The sequence below is a fragment of the Uloborus diversus genome, chromosome 6 (assembly GCF_026930045.1).
Source record: "Uloborus diversus isolate 005 chromosome 6, Udiv.v.3.1, whole genome shotgun sequence".
NCBI classification, from domain to species: domain Eukaryota; kingdom Metazoa; phylum Arthropoda; class Arachnida; order Araneae; family Uloboridae; genus Uloborus; species Uloborus diversus.
In genome coordinates, this window is record NC_072736.1 from 135,488,520 (window position 1) to 135,508,073 (window position 19,554).

Genomic DNA, 19,554 nt, shown 5'->3' on the forward strand with positions numbered 1-19,554 from the left:
GGTTCCGTCATGATAAAGCACCCAGCGAGAGGACCACTCAAAAAACCGAGCACGACTCATCGCCTCATCTCTAAATACTGTTTTCGTTATCTCGTAGGTTTAGGTTCCCCTTTTCATGAGCTTAAAGCAAAAATTGATACAGATTCGCTGCTCTGTGTTTTCACATATTTTCTGTTTTTGACGAACACTCGCAAACACTCTATATGTAATAAGAAGTCATTGTGACTGAACGACCCGCTGTACACACCTGCCGATTTTTGTGAGACGAGGTGAAATATGCACGTGCTTGATGCGCACAGTCCCACCGCTAGGGATTTTCTGGAATAAATAGAATACATTCAGTCTCGGTACTTTCTAAATAGCTCTCGTAAAAATAGAGAAACTTTTTTTCTTTCCAACGATGTAAATTTGACCAAATTACTAAAGCCAACAATTTACTGATTATGACCATATTACCAATTGTGACATTCTATACTGATTACGACTTTGTTACTGCACCAGTAAATTTTTAATCATTCTTATCGCAAATCAAGATTGTTTTTGAAAAATATAGGTTGTTTCTAAAATGTTAAATAACACTTTTAATCACTTTGTAATTAATTATCCTTATTATTTATGTTTTTGAAGTAACACCATTTTCTCTTCAAAATTGCATTTAAAAAAAATCATTTATATGTTTTTCTTCAAATTGCAATCAACCTTAATTATGTACACAAAATGTTCATTTTGATGGTGTTACTGTATTTTGTGTTGTCAAAATTTCAATCGAGTCAGCTGTTGTTCAGGGTTTCTTTGTTGGACGGCGAAGGAAAGTCACTCCACATCTCGCACCAAAACCGAGAAGGTCTTGTTACCATTCGGGGGAGAAGTGGAGGAGTTGTCTTCAATTGTCCAACGACGTAAATTTCAATGAGAATAAAAGGAGCGCTGTATATTTGTAAAATTGATGGGAACCTTACTTTTGGATCGACCCTCGTATGTTGAGAATAACTGTTCAAATGGCTTCCTTCTTCGTTAAAATGTAATTCATAAATCGATTATTTAATTTCAGTGTGCGTTTTACTCACTGTGTCTGATTGGCTAACAACTGATTCTGCCCCGTCTTTGTTGCACTACGAGAGCGGCGATGGCACTGTGCGGTTTTCACTGAAGCAACTGTTTTCTCTGAGTGACGACTTTCTGAAAATATCGAATGAATCTGCTTCTGTGAGAGGAATTCCTGCGCGGAAGTGGGTGTATGAAATGACAGAAAAAAAGGACCAAGACGATGAGACGACAGGAGTGGTGAAAGTAGAAGTGGAGGCGTATTGGTCTGGTACGTATGTAACAGTATAATATCTCTGTATAGGGAAATGTGGGGCAAAGTGAAATTGCTAAGGTAAATTACTTTTTTTTAAATGAAAAAACTAAAAATTTGTTCTGAAAATTACCGTACATAAAATAAGAAAAATATATTTTAAAATAAAACTTGCATTGAAATATTGTTTTTTATTGTTGGCAGTGAGTTTGCATCCCCCAAAAAAGTTGGAAAATTTTCACTTATATTTTCATTGGAGCAAAATGAAAAAAAAAAAAAATTTTCTAATGAAATATTTTCTATTCAATTATTAAAAATAACTTTCATTAAATGAATGAGTAAATAAAAGAATGAATGAATAAATGAAAAGGAAAGGAAACGATAAACAAATACATAAATAAATAAATAAGTCATTATATCAAAAAAGATAAATGTGAGGATAAAATAGTGAAGAATAAGAAAATAAGTGAATGAAGAAATAACTAAGGGAATTATTAAATAAAGGAATGCAAATGAACTAACTAATAAATGAATACTTAAGTGGTTTGATAAAAGACCGAATAAGTAAACGAAATGAACTATTTCATTTTGCCCTGCATGCTCTTGACTAACAGTACAAAGCATTTAAAACACAAATACGATTAAACAAATAAATAACTGCACTGAATATTACAAGTAGGTCTATATTAATATTTCAAATGTTAAAAACAAGGACTTTATCATTCAATAATATCGAAAATAATTTTTGACTTGCAAAAGAATCCTGGAATATGAGTATTATTATTATTATTAATTTTTTATTTTTTTTTTATTTATTTATTTTTTTTTTTTTTTTTTTTTTTGAAAATTGCTTGTATTATCATATTCTACGACTTTCAGATGAAATTTCCTTTTGACTGGAATAGACGATATGTGTTATTACATAGTAAACATATTACTAGATAGGTGGAGCTAAAAGCAGAATGCATATTTCACCATTTCACTTTGCCCCGCTATTTCACTTTTCCCCACATTCCCCTATTAAAATAAAATAACTTCAAAAAAATTGGGAAATTGTGTCTGTGACTGTTACACTTCTAGGAGATCTCCGTAGCACCTACAACCTTGAAATTTGGCATAAAATTACTTCGAACCTAGAGGGTTTCCTTCTCTCAGAGCAGGTTTTATTATTATTTCTTTAAATTTCGAATTTGCTTGTAATTAATTTTTTACGCTAAAATTTCACATAAACTGCCCATTAAGGTGGTTTTCGACGTCCTGTAACGTTCTACATCATTCGAAAAACTTTCTTTCTACATAAAAGACAACTTTGATTCCAATTTTCTCAATCAACTAGAACAAGAGGTAGCGATAATATTAGGCTAAACTCAAGTCAAACCCGGAGCTAAAGAGCAAAATGTTACTGGTGACCACGAGTTTGAAAACGAGTTTTCTTGCGCACAACAGATCGTTTTGCTATGCTCTGGAGCCCCTTAGCACCTATAGCTGCGAAATTTGATACAAGTTAGTTTGGACCTTGAAACTAAATGGGCCTCAGACCCGGGTTCAATCCCCGAGCTCAGCACGACCGACTGATGACTACCAAACGTGATTGGGAACTTTTTTTTTTTTTCCAAATGGGGGTTGCGTTTTAGTCTATTTAGCCTTTAGCAGACCTAACGCGATCCTCCGATATGGTATCCAGTCTTTCATGTGCTACCATTAAGGTGCGAATGTCAATGGCACGAATAATTTGAACGCCCAGTTTCCACCAGGTGGAGACTCTCTTTGAGGCGAAATTTATACTAGGATTATTATTATTATTATTATTATTTTTTTTTTTTTTGCCGAGGGAATTCTAAGACAAATGAAACCCAAGGGATCTTTTATATGCCGCATAATCATACGACATGGGCGTTGATGATTTTCTGTATCTCGAAAACCCACCGACTGGCCACCCCAGGTCAGAACCTGGGTCCACAGGCGTAGAAGGCCATCGCCTAACCATCACGCCACCAGCGTGTATGATTGGGAACTAAACACTCGGGGTTCCACTATCGGCTGACCTCCTGACCGGAACATCTGCTCTTGCACAACAGTAGGCCTTTACTCCCCTATGGGCTGTTGCGCCTCTGAGTTTAGTTTAGTTTTGATTTGGATCTTGGAAAGAGGTGCTCTTTTGAAGTGCTTTAATGCACATATTTTTATCAAGTTCTTTCCTTCTTCTGGTGGCAGCGAGATTTAAATATTATTTCTAATTATAACGAGCACACACGCATGGAGAGAGATCGCTATTATCAGCGATTCACAGTTTGGGCGTTATAACTCGTGCTCGTGCGTTCGCGTTCGTCAGAGGGTAACGCACCCACATTTGCTCAAACATTCCTCGAAAACCCGGCCAAAAGCACACACGTTCTCTGCTTAGAGCAGGAATAATAAATGGAGGGAGCTGTCCAATCATTGGCTAAGCAAAATCTTGGGCATGGAGCTAAAGTCACGTGACTCAACAACGACGAATGATTGACACGTTTTGCGTGAAACTAGCCTAAGAAAACTGAATTTCTTCCAATGCTTTGCTTTAAAATCAATCACATGACGAATGAAAATCTTCACTTCCTCCATTTTATCTCTTCTCAATGGTTTTATGTAATCTGAACAATGTTTCCCGCCGCATGAGCCACGAATAAATTAGACCACTCAGTAGGTCGCGGATTTAGCAATCATGCGCTGATCAGGTTCAATGGCATAGGCTCCATTGTTCTCTCCGCAGAGAGAAAAGGATCAGACTATACTGCATTCATGGGAAAGATGTACTAGATGAAAAAGAGGAGAAAATACGCCATGTGGTCACGTCAACCACGTGTTTGGTTTGGACGAGAACAAATTGGTGCCAAGTGCCAAGCAGACGGCGAATGCTATTGGTTGACTTATTTTCATTCCAGAAAAAATCCCCAAAAGAGCTAAAGTGGCAAATCTACTTGTTTATTAACACGCTTTTATTAGCTTCACCTGTATGTATGTATGTATGTATGCATGTATGTATGTATCTTTTAACGGAATCTTGCAGCTCAAATTTCGCCCACTTCCTGCGATCGGATTCTTTTGAAATTTGGCATGCGACCTCAGACCCGATGACAATGCAATATTCTATAATCAAATTAATTAGTTGACTCTTTTAATTGTTAGTTTCCTCCTATTTTAATCAATATTTTGGCATAAATCCAACAATGTGAAAAAGGAAAATTTTTTAAAAATACATTAAAAAATGCTCGCAAAAATTATTTAAAAATATCTACAAAAACCTTTAATTTTTCTGCATCAGACAAAATTAGTTCCAATGTTCCAAGGTAATTAGAACATGAAATATAATTGTTTTTAACTAATTTCATGCCAAAATTTAGGTGAGCCTTCAATTGGAAATTCATTGCTGATCAGACCATTGTTGAACAAAACTTTTATTCAATTGCATCTCAAATTTTCAAAGTAATATAATTATGATTTTCGCAAACATACATCGATGACTCATAGTAGCTTCCCATCGGGGTGCCCTTGTCTTAACTTTAGGATATTACCTCGCACTCGTTTTATAAATAATTTCGTCGCCTGATAATTCTCCAACATAAGACTAAAAAACAGAAAAATAAAATAATAGTTTAAAAAACTAAAAAACACGCTTTCGTAGCAAAATGAACTAAAAAGTGAAAAATAATCTTTGGATGATAGTAGTTGACCAATCACTTAATTTTAATGTAATACAAAAAAAGCGTGGGGGCTTCTTATCAGTTATCTTGAATTTCTTCCATTTCTTGTCCAAGCAAAAATGTAAATAGACAGCACCCCACGCTTCTTTGTATTACATTAAAATTAAGTGATTGGTCAACTACTATCATCCAAAGATTATTTTTCACTTTTTAGTTCATTTTGCTACGAAAGCGTGTTTTTTAGTTTTTTAAACTATTATTTTATTTAGTGTATCTTTTCCGTGAACGTAGTATAGACTAGTAGAACAAGTATGCTTCGAGTCGGTTTCTCGGTGCTATTTGCGCAAATGCGGACAAGCATGCGTTATTACGTTTTGCGTTATTTTGTCTCGTGATTCCGGTGTCTTTCAATGCGTGCGCACTTAAGTTTGGAAAGGACATTGGTTACTTTCCACCTCTGGCAAGTTGAGCTCCGCTGCCCGACCGATTCAACGATTCCATTACTTAAAATAAGGGTGAGAAAAAACGGCTTAAGAACTTGCGGACTTAGATGGCAGTGTATTGCCTATTTGGCGAACAATATTACTATTTAGGTAAGAAGTAAGAAGCGGTGCAGGATTTTCTCGCCAATAAAAGGGTTGCAATGGTAGCCCAACTCTACGCCTAACAATTCCACTTCTTAGTGATTGCTCTCCCTTGAAAGAAATGGACTTGTTCAAGGTCATAGCTCAACTTGTCGGAGGTGGATAGTATAAGAAATTTTATTCACCTTTCTCTTATAATTGTGTTGTATCTTCACAGATGGTACGTGGGTTACTTCAGACACAGCTCAAATTGTTCCACTTGCTTTTGTCGTCACGAAACTTAATACTACAAAAGGCCAGCCTCACGTTAAAGCACACCAACAGTACATCAGTGTTTTTGGATTTGCCAGGGATACCTATGATCACAAAGTTTTTCAGGTAAGTTTCCAATGCTTCTGTACAAAACTTTAGTCTTAAAACTATGAATAATTGAATTTTTTTGCATAATTAAATAGATTTAAATAGCAATTGCCACAAAATATTTTGTCAAGCACTTTTAATACTTCAAAACAGTGGTGTTTTTTTTTTTTTTAAATACAGGGAAGGGGACTTAACCTTACACCCAACCCCATTTTAGTCACCTCTTACGACATGCATTGGGACCTTAGAGCAGGAATTAAAATGGAGGGAGCAAGTCCAATCATTGGCTTAGCATAAGTTGACCCAAGGATCCCATGTCACGTCACTCAACAATAAGGAATGGTTTTCACGCTTTGCGTGACACAAGCGGAAGAAACCTGATTTCTTCCAATGCTTTGCTTTAAATCTATCACGTGACTTGGGTTCTTGGTTTCATGAATGAAAGTCTTCACTTCCTCCATTTTATCTCTTCTCAATGATTGAGAATTTCTCGCCTAACTCGGTCATCACAGGAGTTATTTTATATGAGGATCGAAAATGATAGAGCTGCATTGAAAGTTTTCAATGCAGTCCCTTTTGGACAACGACCAACAGGGCCTGATTAACGCACAGGCCAACTAGGTCTTGGCCTGGGGCGCCATCTTCCTAAGGGGCCCCTGTTTAAAAAAAAATATGCATAGCTACAAAAAATCATGACTTTTTGTGATAACAACAAAAAATTCTCTTTTAAATAAATGTTAAACATTATTTTAATATTATTTTGCGTTGACTTAAAGTGATAGAATAGACAGGGGAGCCTTCAAAGCATTGTGGGCCTTGGGCCTCACTTTCAGTTAGTCGGGCCTTGACGAACAAGGGGTTATAGACCGAAAAAGAGATGGGTCGACTGTTTGGACTCCGATTTTCGTGTTATTGAGAACAAAAACTGGAGGACCACGACCAAGACGAAAACAGTCTAGCCAAAGCAGTAACCACATTTTTGTCCCCCCCCCTCCCCTGCCCAATGAGGTTTTTACCAGAAACACATTTCTCGAAAAATCTACATGATCAATCAAATTCGATTTCATTCGTATATTTTATTGATTTTGGGATGGAATTGACCCCATAATAGCTCGAATATGTCCCCCTTCTATTTTGATCTGGATATGCCCCTGGGTTTAACCCCTAAAACCCTCCCTTTGGACGCGGTCTTGGTAGCTGGAGTTCACTGAAATACTAAAGCTGAAGGGAGGATATTTCGCTCTTGCACAAAGATTTGTTGTACCGAGAATCTAGAGTGATGTAAACAAGCCCGACGAGAGACCTTGTCAGCCTCGTCGGAAACTAGGGGCCGGGCCTTGGGGGGGGGGGGGGGGGCGCCCACACGCAAAGAAAAAGAAAGAAGAAAACAAGGGGGAATATAGGAAGAAAGAAAAGGGGGGGGGGATTCCGAATAAGAGAAAACGCAAAGATTAAGAAAAATTTAATCTTTTGGTATTTGCTGTTGTGTGGCACTTAAAATAGTTAATTGTTTTCTAATAAACAGTTTTGATTCCCCCCCTCCTTTTTCATTCTCTCCCCATTTTTTCTTCTTTCCCCCCTTTTCTTTTCTTTTTTTTTCTTCTTCTTTTTTTCTTTTTTTTTTGGGGGGGGGGGCAGGAGAGGCCCGGCGACACAACTGACAAGGGTCCCGCCTTGGCACTCTGCGGCCCTGGATGTAAAACAAGTTTAGTGCCTAAAACTTTAAGACCATTGTTCAAAGAATTGTCATCTATGCAGAAACTACAAAATTGAAGTTGTTTAATCATTCAAATGTTTTAGTTGAAATGATTCTAATTACTGAAAATCGCTATTTATTTCAGCCTTTTCAAGGAGTCCACTGCGAAAATAGACAAAGCACCATGGAATTTCCTAGCATCAACGAGTGGAAAGCAATGGCCCTTCATTCCGAGTTTATTTTACCTGATTATAGGGAGATTAAATATGTTGATGTAAGTTAAACTACCCCTCTCTCTCTCTCTCTCTCTCTCTCTTTCTTTTTTCCTTGGAGTATAAAATGCTTTTTGAGCAATTAGAAATTGCTTAGTATCCTGGTTGATGTTGCTCTGATTTTTAAGATTACCATGACGGCGAGAATAAGTCTAACTTGTTGTTTTAACATTTATTAAGAGGACAAATTTTCATCGCCATGGTTACAAATCCTTTTACGTTCATTCAAGGCTTAACTTAAACAGATTTTACTTTTAAAAAAGGGAAGGGATGAAAAATTATGTTTTTTCAGAAAAAGCACCAACGAAGATGTACTTAAAAAGCAAAACTTCATCTAAGTACAAAATTTTCAGATTCTCATTCCCATCTTTTGAGATTGATAAGGTAAAAGAAATAAATAACGTTATATACTGTAAATAATCGTTATAATAAGTGTACTGGTGGATATCGACCATAAAATCTTTATCTTTATTACCGCATCCTAATCACCGTTTCTTTTCACCGTCGGACATGCCTCGTTTTACCTATTCAACGAAATCCTCATTTATAATATGATGGATGCAAGTTTCTTGGCCATTGCCGTTTCAGTCTTGAAAACGTAATTATAGAACATGTCTTTTCACTTTAGTGATAAAGATCGGAGCTTTATTTAGGAAGTTTTTCGAATTTCCAAAAACTCGATTTTAGACGATCTTAGAGGGGTTTTGTTGGCTCTCTGGAAAGTATTTTCATTTGAAGTCAAAAAAAAAAAAAAAAAAAAAACAATTGTAGGGCACTTTTGATGACGGTAAGGAAAGGGATGGGGTTCAGTACACCCCTCCGATTTTTTTTTTTTGAAATGGAAGTCAAAAAAAAAAAAAAATTTCGAATTGTCAAAATTAATTTGAATTCTGAAATTTTGAATTCGAATTATGTTTTTCGCAATCACGAGTAGCGACTGGACCCTACTCATTGGTTACTACCCCACTCTCTTGTTTCTAGAAACGGTGCCCGTCCCTACTCTTGGACGGTTACGTGTGTATAGTTGTGTATATGTAGGATTGCGTGTGTGCGTAGACATGTGTGCATGCACGTTGGCATGTGTGTAGGTGTGTGAGTGTGTATGAGCGTGCGTGTGTTTGGGACATGGACGCCACCGACCAGGAGCAGAGGCTACCGGGAGGAGTTACGCCTGCAGAGGTCGGTAGGGTTGAAAAAGGAACCAAACATCATGGACTGTCAAACGAAAACAATCAGCAATCGTGATTGTTAAAAAACTTAATTTGAGACAATTTTCAATGATGTTAGGAGACGGAGGTTTGAGAACTCATAAAAGGGTTAAGTATCTGAAATCAATCGCCCCCTAGTTGAATACTTTCTGGATCCGTCCTTGACCGTGAGTAAAAAATATGTCAGTTAGCAACTTGTCAACTGAATTGCTTCTGTGAGATCGAGTCTGTGTGAATAACATGTCCGGAAAATTATAGTATCTTGCACCAAGTAAACGCCATGCATGAAAATCAAACCTGACTTTTCATCGTCACTTTCCAATGCACCTATCTCTCTTAATTCCTCCTAAAAATGTTCATTTAATTTTTCAGAATTGGTTTGATGCACAACACAAACTCCTGCGCATGGACAGCGAATCAATTCGAGACGAAAACCCGGTTTTCGAGGCTAAGGAACGAAAATATCAATCAGAAATAACTGTTGCTCCCTTGGGTAATAATTTTCTATTTCCTTCAAATACTTTTTGTAGAAAAAGCTTTTAGTATTAATTTCCTTCTATCTGTTACTCATATGTACTTATGAACAGGTTAGAATGAAAGTGGTGTGGTCAAAATGTATAGTTTGAGTTAAGCGTGGATTTGGGCTCTTTCGCTCCTGTACAGTCAAGTGCCCATACTGGGGACAGTTTTGAACTTTAACCTTCTGTATCGTATCAATAATAGGTTTTATATTTAAACGAAGTATTTATTCTATTTTTAGGAAGCGTTTTAGTATTTTGCCTCAGGACTAGATATAAATGTGTGGATATGTCCCTTAAAAAATACTTTTTTTTATATTGTCAACAGTTAGGGATCCTCCTTCCTAACTTGGGACACTTAACATTTGATTTTTCTTTTATGTATGCAGCTATATAAGCTTGGGGCACAAATTATCATTTTGAAGAAGCATATTTTACAACTAAATAAAGAAAAAGTCCTTGAAAATGTTGATTGTCTCTCCAACCGTCTCAATTCTTTTTAGAGATGTAAAATTTCCGGAAATTCTGAAGTGGTGGAAAAAACCGGTTTTTTACCAGTTTTTTTCGGGGAAAAATTGGAAAAAATGGAAGAATTGATTTTTTTTAATGAATAAAATAGGGTTTCTTAATAGCACTCTGTTTCTTGGAACATATAAATGCTTAAGTATTAAAAAATATATGCAATCGACACATCTTCTTTTTCTGCTTGACAGAAATACACATAAAGGTAAGTTAAATTAGAAAAAAAGAAACTTTTTGTTTTATAACTGAGAGCTTTCTTGGTCAAACACCAGAAATAAGTCAAGTCGTCGTTCAAACAATAATATTGGAAAAGGTATATCTAATCATAACAATTACATTTTCTATTTTAGATTGAGTTTGAAACCTGAAATAATAATTGTAATTTTTGACTTTCAAACATGATTGATATTAAGATAAATAAATACCTTTGTGCTGAATAGTAAAGTCAGACCAAACAACGTAAGTAGAAGCACAAATTTGTAAATTACAGCAGACACGTGTTTCGGCGTTACAGGGAACGCCTTTTTCAATGCAAAAAATAATGAGCTTATGGATGAAAAGACATCCGACAAAAGCCAAGAGCAGATAAGCATGCAGCTTAAAAGATAAAAACAGCGGATTAGCCAAACACCAATGACAAAGTTATAAACCGATCAGGAACCAATAGGAATGCAAGCAAAGGCCAGGAGCTTTCTCTTAGGTACGAACCCAGAAAGAAAGAATTCAATTGGACAAGGATTAAGCCGAAGCTTAAACAAAAAGAAAAGAAATTGTCAGTAACCGTGAACCGCAAGAAAGGAAAAGCAGAATGGAAAACCATGAAATAAAATAAACAGAAACAAAAAATATTCGAAAAAAGGAAAAATAAAGATAAATAGAAGAAAATTGGGGGGAGGGGGTGTCAATCAAGACAAAAAGGTAAAAATAAACAAAGGAAGATAGATAAAAATGAGTGGGAAAAAAAGGGGGGGGGATGGGGAAAGGACAGTATTAAAGATATGGGAGCCAAATGTTAGAAAAATATGGAACTGCACTAAGATCGTTAACTAAGTTAGAACTGTTCCTCAAAATATGAAAGGATTCCCAAAAGTCAAGATCTGATGAATTGGGGCATTTTTGGATAATCTGAAAAGAGTTAAAATCAAAAGAGTGATTCGAATCCCAACAATGTTGAGCAATACTAGACTTATTTAATTGTTGTTTTTTCACATAATTTTGATGCTCTTTCAAGCGAATTTTTAAAGCACGCCGAGTCTGTCCCATATAGGCAAGTTTACAACTACAATTAATTCTATAAATTCCACAACAATTAAGAGGGTGAATAGGATCTTTAAGAGAAGAGAATGAAAGTTTATTAATAGGAGAGAACACCACCTGGAATTGGAAACGTTTTAGAATCTTAGCAACCTGATAGCTTACAGATGGAAAGAATGGCAAAACAACCAAATTCTTTCTGATGAAGGTTCGGTTAAGAACATTAGTTTGGGATTTATTTGAATTTTTTTTATAAAGGGAATCAATCAAAGTTGGCGGATAGTCTCTATCAATTGCCACAGCTTTAAGATAATTAAGTTCCACTTTAAGAAGTTCCGACGAAGAACAAATATTAATTGCGCGATAAACAAAAGAATTGAAAGCAGAATATTTTTGATTTGGAGGATGAGACGATAGTCTATGAGGAGGTAAAGAGACAGCAAAAGGTTTGCGATAAACAGTAGTTTCAAAACCAATTTCAGTACGAGAAACAAGTACATCAAGAAATGAAATGCAATTATTCCGTTCTTTCTCACAAGAAAACTGAATATGAGGATCAATGGAGTTTAAAATTGATAAAACCTCATCACTCTCATACTGATTTTGGTTCATTAGAACAAAACAATCATCAACATACCGAACATAAAATTGGAACTGCAGTTTTTGGAACAGCTTAACCTCAAAATAATGCATGTAAATATCACTAAGAATGGGGCTAAGTGGGTTACCCATAGCCAGACCATCTAACATAATATAAAAATTCCCATTAAAAACAAAAGAACATTGCTTAAGACAAGTACGGGTGCATTCCTATTGGTTCCTGATCGGTTTATAACTTTGTCATTGGTGTTTGGCTAATCCGCTGTTTTTATCTTTTAAGCTGCATGCTTATCTGCTCTTGGCTTTTGTTGGATGTCTTTTCATCCATAAGCTCATTATTTTTTGCATTGAAAAAGGCGTTCCCTGTAACGCCGAAACACGTGTCTGCTGTAATTTACAAATTTGTGCTTCTACTTACGTTGTTTGGTCTGACTTTATGATTGATATTGTTTGAAGGAAAAATAAATATGATATTTCCCTTCCTTACAATGTAACTTTACTGTCTGAAAATGAAAGCTATTGAATTTTGATTTTTTTCGATCCAGTTTTAGTCCAAATCAAAACTAAATTGGTTTTTCTTTTTCTTTTCAACAGAAACACCAAACCAAAACTGCGCAATGGTTTCTAAAGCTGAACCAAAACTTGAACTGTAGTTTCAGTTTATTCATACAGCCGCGCTAAGCACAGTAATAAAAGTAGTCATACCTGCACTTTTGAACAAAACTGAGTTATTATAACCAAGTTTTTCTCTATTTCATATTTTACTTAATGAATAAAATGCTTTGGGGTCATTTTATCAGGAACTATTTTTTTTTTTTTTTTTTTTAAATTCTGAAAGAAAAATGACATTTGAAACAAATAGCCTAAACTTTAAACACAAAATCCCAGCTTGAACTCAACTACAGATTCCACTTTGTGCTTAGCACCACTTTTGCCGCACCCTGTATAAAATACAGGGTGCGGCAAAAAAAAAAAGACACCTCAACCAAAGATTGCAACATCGAATGGAAGTAAAGTAATTTCATTTTAATGAGTGTCTTATTTATTTTTGTTTCTCACTTTATTACAAAATAATTTACAATATATCTCCTAGTTTATGTATTGTTTTACGGTTTTCTTACAATTTTAAGCAAAAGACCTACTGTTTTAAAGTTATTCGATGTCCGAAAAGCGTACAAAAACGAACAGTGAACATTTCAGTTAATCGCCAGGTCATCCAAAAGTGAGTTCAGTGAAATCCTTGGGTTTCTACGAGAGAAGTCGTTCGTAAGATAGAAATTTGTGCCCGATAATTGCGACTAAGGGCAAAAACAGCTCAAACAAAAGTTTTACGAGTTTCAAAAAGTTCAGACATTCATATGACTCCAAAGATTCCAGAAACGTTTGAGACAAGCCGCAAGTCCACGCTGGAAGAGATACCTTTCACTGATTTACCGTTCAACCAGTTCAAAACCCTGAGAACAACAGGATTTGGTCTGTGGACACTCCAAGCACTTTAGAAAATATGAAACATCGCTAAAATCCAAAGTCAGGCTTTGCATATGATGGAATCAGCACAGGCGAAAGAAAATCTCAGTTTTTGAGAGGATGAGGGCCATAAAATGAATCAAAAAGTGTACCAGAAGGACATTTTGGAAGCTTCTGTGGACCTAAGAGCACTTCAGCACAGCAATGTAGAATGGACTCAATTTAATTTGACTCCACACCAGTTCATACGGCCAAAAAGACAAGAGTGGTGCAAAGGCGCATTGTTTTTGACATGATATCATCTTTATAGTGAACGCTCTACTCGCCAGATCTCAATCCCATTTATTACATTGTGTGACCTGTTTTAAAGTCAAAGGTCTACCCTGAACTACATATAAGTTTGGACACCAATTGCTTTATAGAGAATAGGATTGATTAAAGGGCTTGCGGCCCTTGAATGAAAATTTCAATAAGCAGTTGCACCTTTATTACTTCAAAAGGTGGTCAGTTTGAAACCAATTAATTTATTGATCGCTATAAGTCTTCTCATATCATTATTTTTTGTGATTTGTTTATTTTTAATAAAGTTACTTGGAAAATTGCTTGCCCCCCCCCCCTTTTTTTTTTTGCCGCACCCTGTAAATTTGATTCGCACAGTCAGCAGAAACACAGAAACATAGTTCTGTGATTAATGTTATGTTTGTTTTATGAAGAAAGAAAATAAGTTCTTCACTAAGGATATTGGTTTATTTTATCATTATTTTTTTTGCAAAAGCGTTAAATGTTTTTTGATCTATATGCAAATTATGTTCAACCTGCATTATCAAAGATAGACAGTATTAAAACATACAAGGAGGAGCTGGGGGGAGGAATTTGCATCAGAATTTAAGTATGAGAAATTTCTAATCACTCTTTGCCGAAAATTTCAATTAAAACTTCCTAAAAGGTTGAAAAAATTGATTTTTTTCAATTTTTCCAAAGTGGAAATAAAGCCCTTAGGGAAAAAATGTGTTTTTTTTTCCCCCGTTATCTCCGAAATTTTCCGGTTTTTTTCCGACCATTTTCATCTCTAATTCTTTTGCATGCAGGCTCGGACTGGCCCGCCTGCCAACCTGCCCGAGGGCAGGTGCGCCCTTCCTACTTTTTAAGATGAAATGCAATACAAACGCCTTCGCTGGAAAAAAAAAAAAAACTTGTCTTGCAAATTCAGAACGAAGTTTTCTAATTGATTCGAAAGCTCCCATACCTTCCCCTCATTTTGAAGTTTCGAAAATTTTCCTCCGAGCCCGGTTTCCCTAATGTTATCGTCTAAAATTTTCCGTCTTTTGAGTTTCAATTTCGAAAAATTGCCGGGAAAAGTTCCTTCTATCCCATCTCCCCTCCCTTTCCGTAATTTTTCCAAAGATGACCAACAAGAGCGTTTTTAAGACTCTTATTTCAAAAAAAAAAAAAAAAAAGAAAAGGGAGAGACCTTCGAATCTTCAATCAAAAAGACTGCCTATTCTGGAACTTCGATTTCGAAAACGTTCTGGAAGAAAGTTTCGAATCGCATTTTTTTCTCTAACGTCATTAAAGATGGACGGCAATAGCGTTTTAAGATTGAAATTAAAAACAATTTCTGGAGATAAGGCCACTAGACCTTCTCTTTTCATCTTCTAACATCATCGAAGTTAGTCTGAAACTGCATTTTTGAATTACATGAAGAAGTTTATTATGGTTGGTAGAGTCGGTAGGGGTTGCCGTTTGAACGCAGTTGTCTAGGCGTTTGTCAGTGAGTTTTTCTACACTTAGTTTTGATGAATTTCATAGTGGAAAAGTTGAATTTCGTATAGATATGTAGCAGTGCATTTTATAACATAATGACCACTTGACATCAATGTCGCCTAGTGAAAAAAATCTCTCTCAGAAGATGCGAAATCAAACCACTGGGCGACTTCAGAAATTCGGAATGTACTTATTCATTATTTTTTCTAAATTGCCGTTTTTGGCACTTGATTGAAAAAACTAGTGAAACGTGCTTTCCCCTTCCTTACAAAGATGGCCTACAGTCAAGTTTTTACAATTTCAATGGGAAGTCCACAAAATCTCTCCTCTCCCAAATAAACAAAAATCGTCTAAAATGGTGTTAAAAAAATTCCGGGAAAAGATCACCAAACTCTCTCTCTCCCCCCCCCCCCAACACATCACAAAAAATCGTCTACAACTGTATTTTTATGACTTTAATTCCGAAAATTTTGCAGGGGAAAGTTCCTCAACCCCCTCTCTCCAATGCCATCAAAGATTGTCAAAACTTTTGAATTTTTGGAGCTTCAATTTCGAAAAAATCGCCGGAATCGAAAACTTTTTCGAAAATGTCGGTAATGAGGGCTTTTTACGTTTTTAGAACTTCAGTTCCGAAAACATTCCGGGGGAGAGCCCTCAATCTCGAGTCCTTCTCCTAACGTTAATGAAGACCCATTAACTTATGTTTTTGAAGTTTTAATATTTAAAATTTGAGGGTTTACTCCGGACTCAATCCCTTCCCTATACGCTACCACAGACGGAAAACCTTCGTATTTCAAAGCTCCAATTTCCAACAATTTCCGATGGAAAGTTCCAAACCCCGTTCCTTCCCCTACGTCATAAAAATTGGCTTACAACTGCGTTTTTGAAACTTCAATTTCAAAAAATTTCCGGAAAGGAGCCCCCATGTCTTTCTTTCCTCATCTTTCAACATCATTCAAAGATTGTCTAAAACAGCGTTTTTGGAACTCCTAACATGAAAAGTTTCTGTTGAAAAGTTCTGAACTCCATGTCTTCTGCTACGTCATCAAACATGGTCTACAATTGCGTTTTTAGGAGTTCAATTACAAAAAAAACTTCCGGGGGTAAGCCCCCAAACCCCCTGGTTTTTAGCTACACTAAAATTGCGTTTTCAAAGCTATCATAAAACAACTGGGGAGAACTCATGTGTCTCATCTTTTCCTTCAAGAACACAAAGATAGCAAATAATTGTGTTTTCGAAAATATACCCTTAAATTAAAAAAAAAAAATTCCGGAACGGGACCCCCAAACCTCCCTTTTACTTGTTAACCTCCAAATAGTCTAAAAATGCTTTCCGAACAAAAAATTTTGGGAGAAAGCCTGCAAACACTCCTTCCTTTGCGCGAATATTAAACACAACTCAATCAACAAACAAATCCAAAACTATCTTCAAATTTTATTTACAAATGCAATTTTAGTATTTCATTATGTTCGGTACGTAAACTGGTAAAAAGAGATGCCATTTTGTTGCTGCAATCTTTCTTTTATAAGGAAAAAAAAAAAAACAATTGAGGACCTGAATAACAACTGAAAAAACTTCACGCGTTTTCAAACGAATCAAAAGTTAAAAGGTTTAATTTAGATAATTAGAAACTCTTTTTTCAGTTTTTTTATTCTTGTGTGTGTGATACTCGAAACACTTATAACTTTCATTCAAACTCTTTGAGCGAAGCACATTACACATTATTGGGGGGGAAAAAACATGCTATAAATTTTTTACTTTTAAAAAAAAATTATTTTTATTAGTCCACCGTCCCCCCCCCCTTTATGAATTAAGCAATCGCCCCTCTCAACAGGATCGTCTGGATCCGCCACTGATCGCTCCTCTAAAATAATCGTCTATATCCTTTCCGCGATCCCTCCCCCCCCCCCCATTGGCATGCGCCTTCAGGAAAATTGGGGTATGCGCCTTTTTGAGGACCCAGTCCGACCCTGTTTGCATGTTATGCTTCCGCGTTTCCGTCTACATTTGGAAGCATTGGTGAGCCCAAATAATTCCTCATGGAGCTGGAACTCCATGAGGTTCAGCTCCATGATGTTTATGATGTTCCTCATTAAACATCTTTTGCATTCCTTTTCATCCTTTACCTAATAAGTGAAATTGACAACAAATTTATTGGTTGCCTCAAAACTTCGAGACTCATTTTCATTAGTAGAACTTACATTTGTAATACTTTGGAACAACGTTTTTTGTTCATCGATAAATTCCGATTTTTCTACCGATAACACATTTTCTATCCTGTAACGGTAAGATACATTTTTTGTGATCAAAATAGTCATTATTCTTTAAGATTTATTAAATATATTTTTTCTCAAAACAACTACACAATTTATGTCTATTAATATTCCACGTGAATATTTTTTTAAATACCTTTGTACCCTAACTTCGAGCAGTGTCCAAAGTTTGGAGTGTGTTCTCAATGTGTCTGCCATTTCTTAAATTTATGAATAAGTAAGTTAAATTGAATTTGTTGGATGGAAATGAATATGCACAAATAGCCGCGTTTACATGAGACTTTTCTATCTAGCAATTCCCTGCTAAAACTCAAAAAAAAAAAAAAAAAATTTGGAAAACTCACCTTTTACACGTAAAGAGAGGTTGTACGGTTGTACACGAGAAAACGGTTTAACTCAGCAGCCTTAGTGGCGATAATGAGCAAGTAAGCAAACTCGTTTCACGTAATGCCCTATAATGGTAATGGTGCGCTATAATGGTTTAAAAAAAACCCCTACATTTACTCCAGTCCAGTGCAGGAGGAAAGAAGATCCATATTTACCCGGAAAATAACCGGAATGTGATTTAAAGCAGATTTTTTCAGGGGTAGAAAAAGTCCTTGTGATCGGGGCTAATAAAGCACAAGTACATAGCCGAGACGTATGGCAAAAATTTAAACCAATAATGTTCAGTTGACATTGGTAACCAAAATTATTTTTATTCTTAAAAATTGCATATTTTACCAACATTTTCAAAGAATTATAAAAACACTTATTTTTAGCGAAAATGAATATACCGGTGATTTCGGGAGCAGAAAAGTTTGCGAATTTCATATGAACCGAACCGAAAGTAGAAAAATATTTCTTGAGCCCAAAATTTTCGCGATTCCAACGAGCTAGCGAAAATAAATGTTTTTTCAGTATTAATCAACTTACCCATAAAGTTGAAGCATCAGAGTTGAACTCATATAGCCACAAAAGAAAACTATTCATTTATCCAAGAACACTATTTATTTCATACTCACTGGTAGAATGCTGACAGGTGTAAAAACCCTCCAAACAAAATTCGGCAAAATGTCCAAATTAGGCACAAAAATGTCCACTGATCCGAACTACTGTTGAGGTGAGAATGATTAGTGGTGTAAATTCCATGTCGCGGGTTGGACCAATGGCCATGATTTTACACTAGGGGAAGTCTTAATTTTTAACAGTCCTGGCATATATTTGACTTTTTTTTTTTTTGAGTAAATTCATTGTAAATGTAGAATAACAGTGGTGTAAGTAATTTAAACTTATTTGTAAACCAATAATAAGCAACTTCTGAAAAGTTGAATTATACTAAAAAGGCAGGGGCGGATTTACAGTCTATGCACGGGGGTAGCGGTTGAAAACCGTAAAAGCCATTCCTCTACCCAAACCCGTCATGCAGGGGGCAGGGAGTCAATTGCACCCCCCCTCCCTTTATCCTGTCTTTTAAATACTAATCGCCCCCTATGGCCCCTCAGGAACTTATCGCTCCCTTGAAGTGTTATGTCCCCTTGGGGGGCTATATCTCCCCACTGTTCCAGTCATAGCAATATATTATACCAGTATAGTGTAGTCCATGTAAGAAAAAGGTTGGAAGACAAATATAGAATTATAAAAATTATTATTCAAAAAAAAGGGGAAGGGGCGAGCTTAGGTTCAAATTAAAAAGTGGGTAACATTGTCTATATTCGACTACACTAACTGTTTAAACTTAATTTAAAACAAATTTGTGGAACGTACTTGATTGAAATTAGTAGCGATGGCTAGTAATTCCTTCAATTCCATATTATTGGTTTTAGAAAATGACTGTCCCGGAGGGGGCGGTCGCTCCCACCGCCCCCTAGTAAATCCGCCACTGTAAAAAGGAAGTACCTACTAATAAATAAATACTCATCCCTCTTTTGCAGTTGAAATTCCCAGCCTTGATTTTTTTCACGGATGTTTTTACAAAACCTTCAATAATTCGAAACAAAGTAAGGATAACTTGCACTACTGTCATTCTAACCACTATACATATACAAAAAAAGGTTTCATCTAACTTGTGCCTTTTAA

At 36.0% G+C, this 19,554-nt stretch overlaps 1 protein-coding gene across 1 annotated transcript in view; it reads left to right on the forward strand.

The window, feature by feature from the left end:
* The window catches only part of LOC129224333 (uncharacterized), a 42,579-nt gene that overhangs the window by 8,047 nt on the left and 14,978 nt on the right, over window positions 1-19,554 (forward strand). Inside the window, exons 3-6 of the mRNA XM_054858774.1 lie at window positions 1,052-1,315; window positions 5,779-5,939; window positions 7,763-7,891; window positions 9,470-9,590. Of these exons, the coding sequence (XP_054714749.1) occupies window positions 1,052-1,315; window positions 5,779-5,939; window positions 7,763-7,891; window positions 9,470-9,590 (675 nt within the window). The remainder of the gene's footprint in view (window positions 1-1,051; window positions 1,316-5,778; window positions 5,940-7,762; window positions 7,892-9,469; window positions 9,591-19,554) is intronic.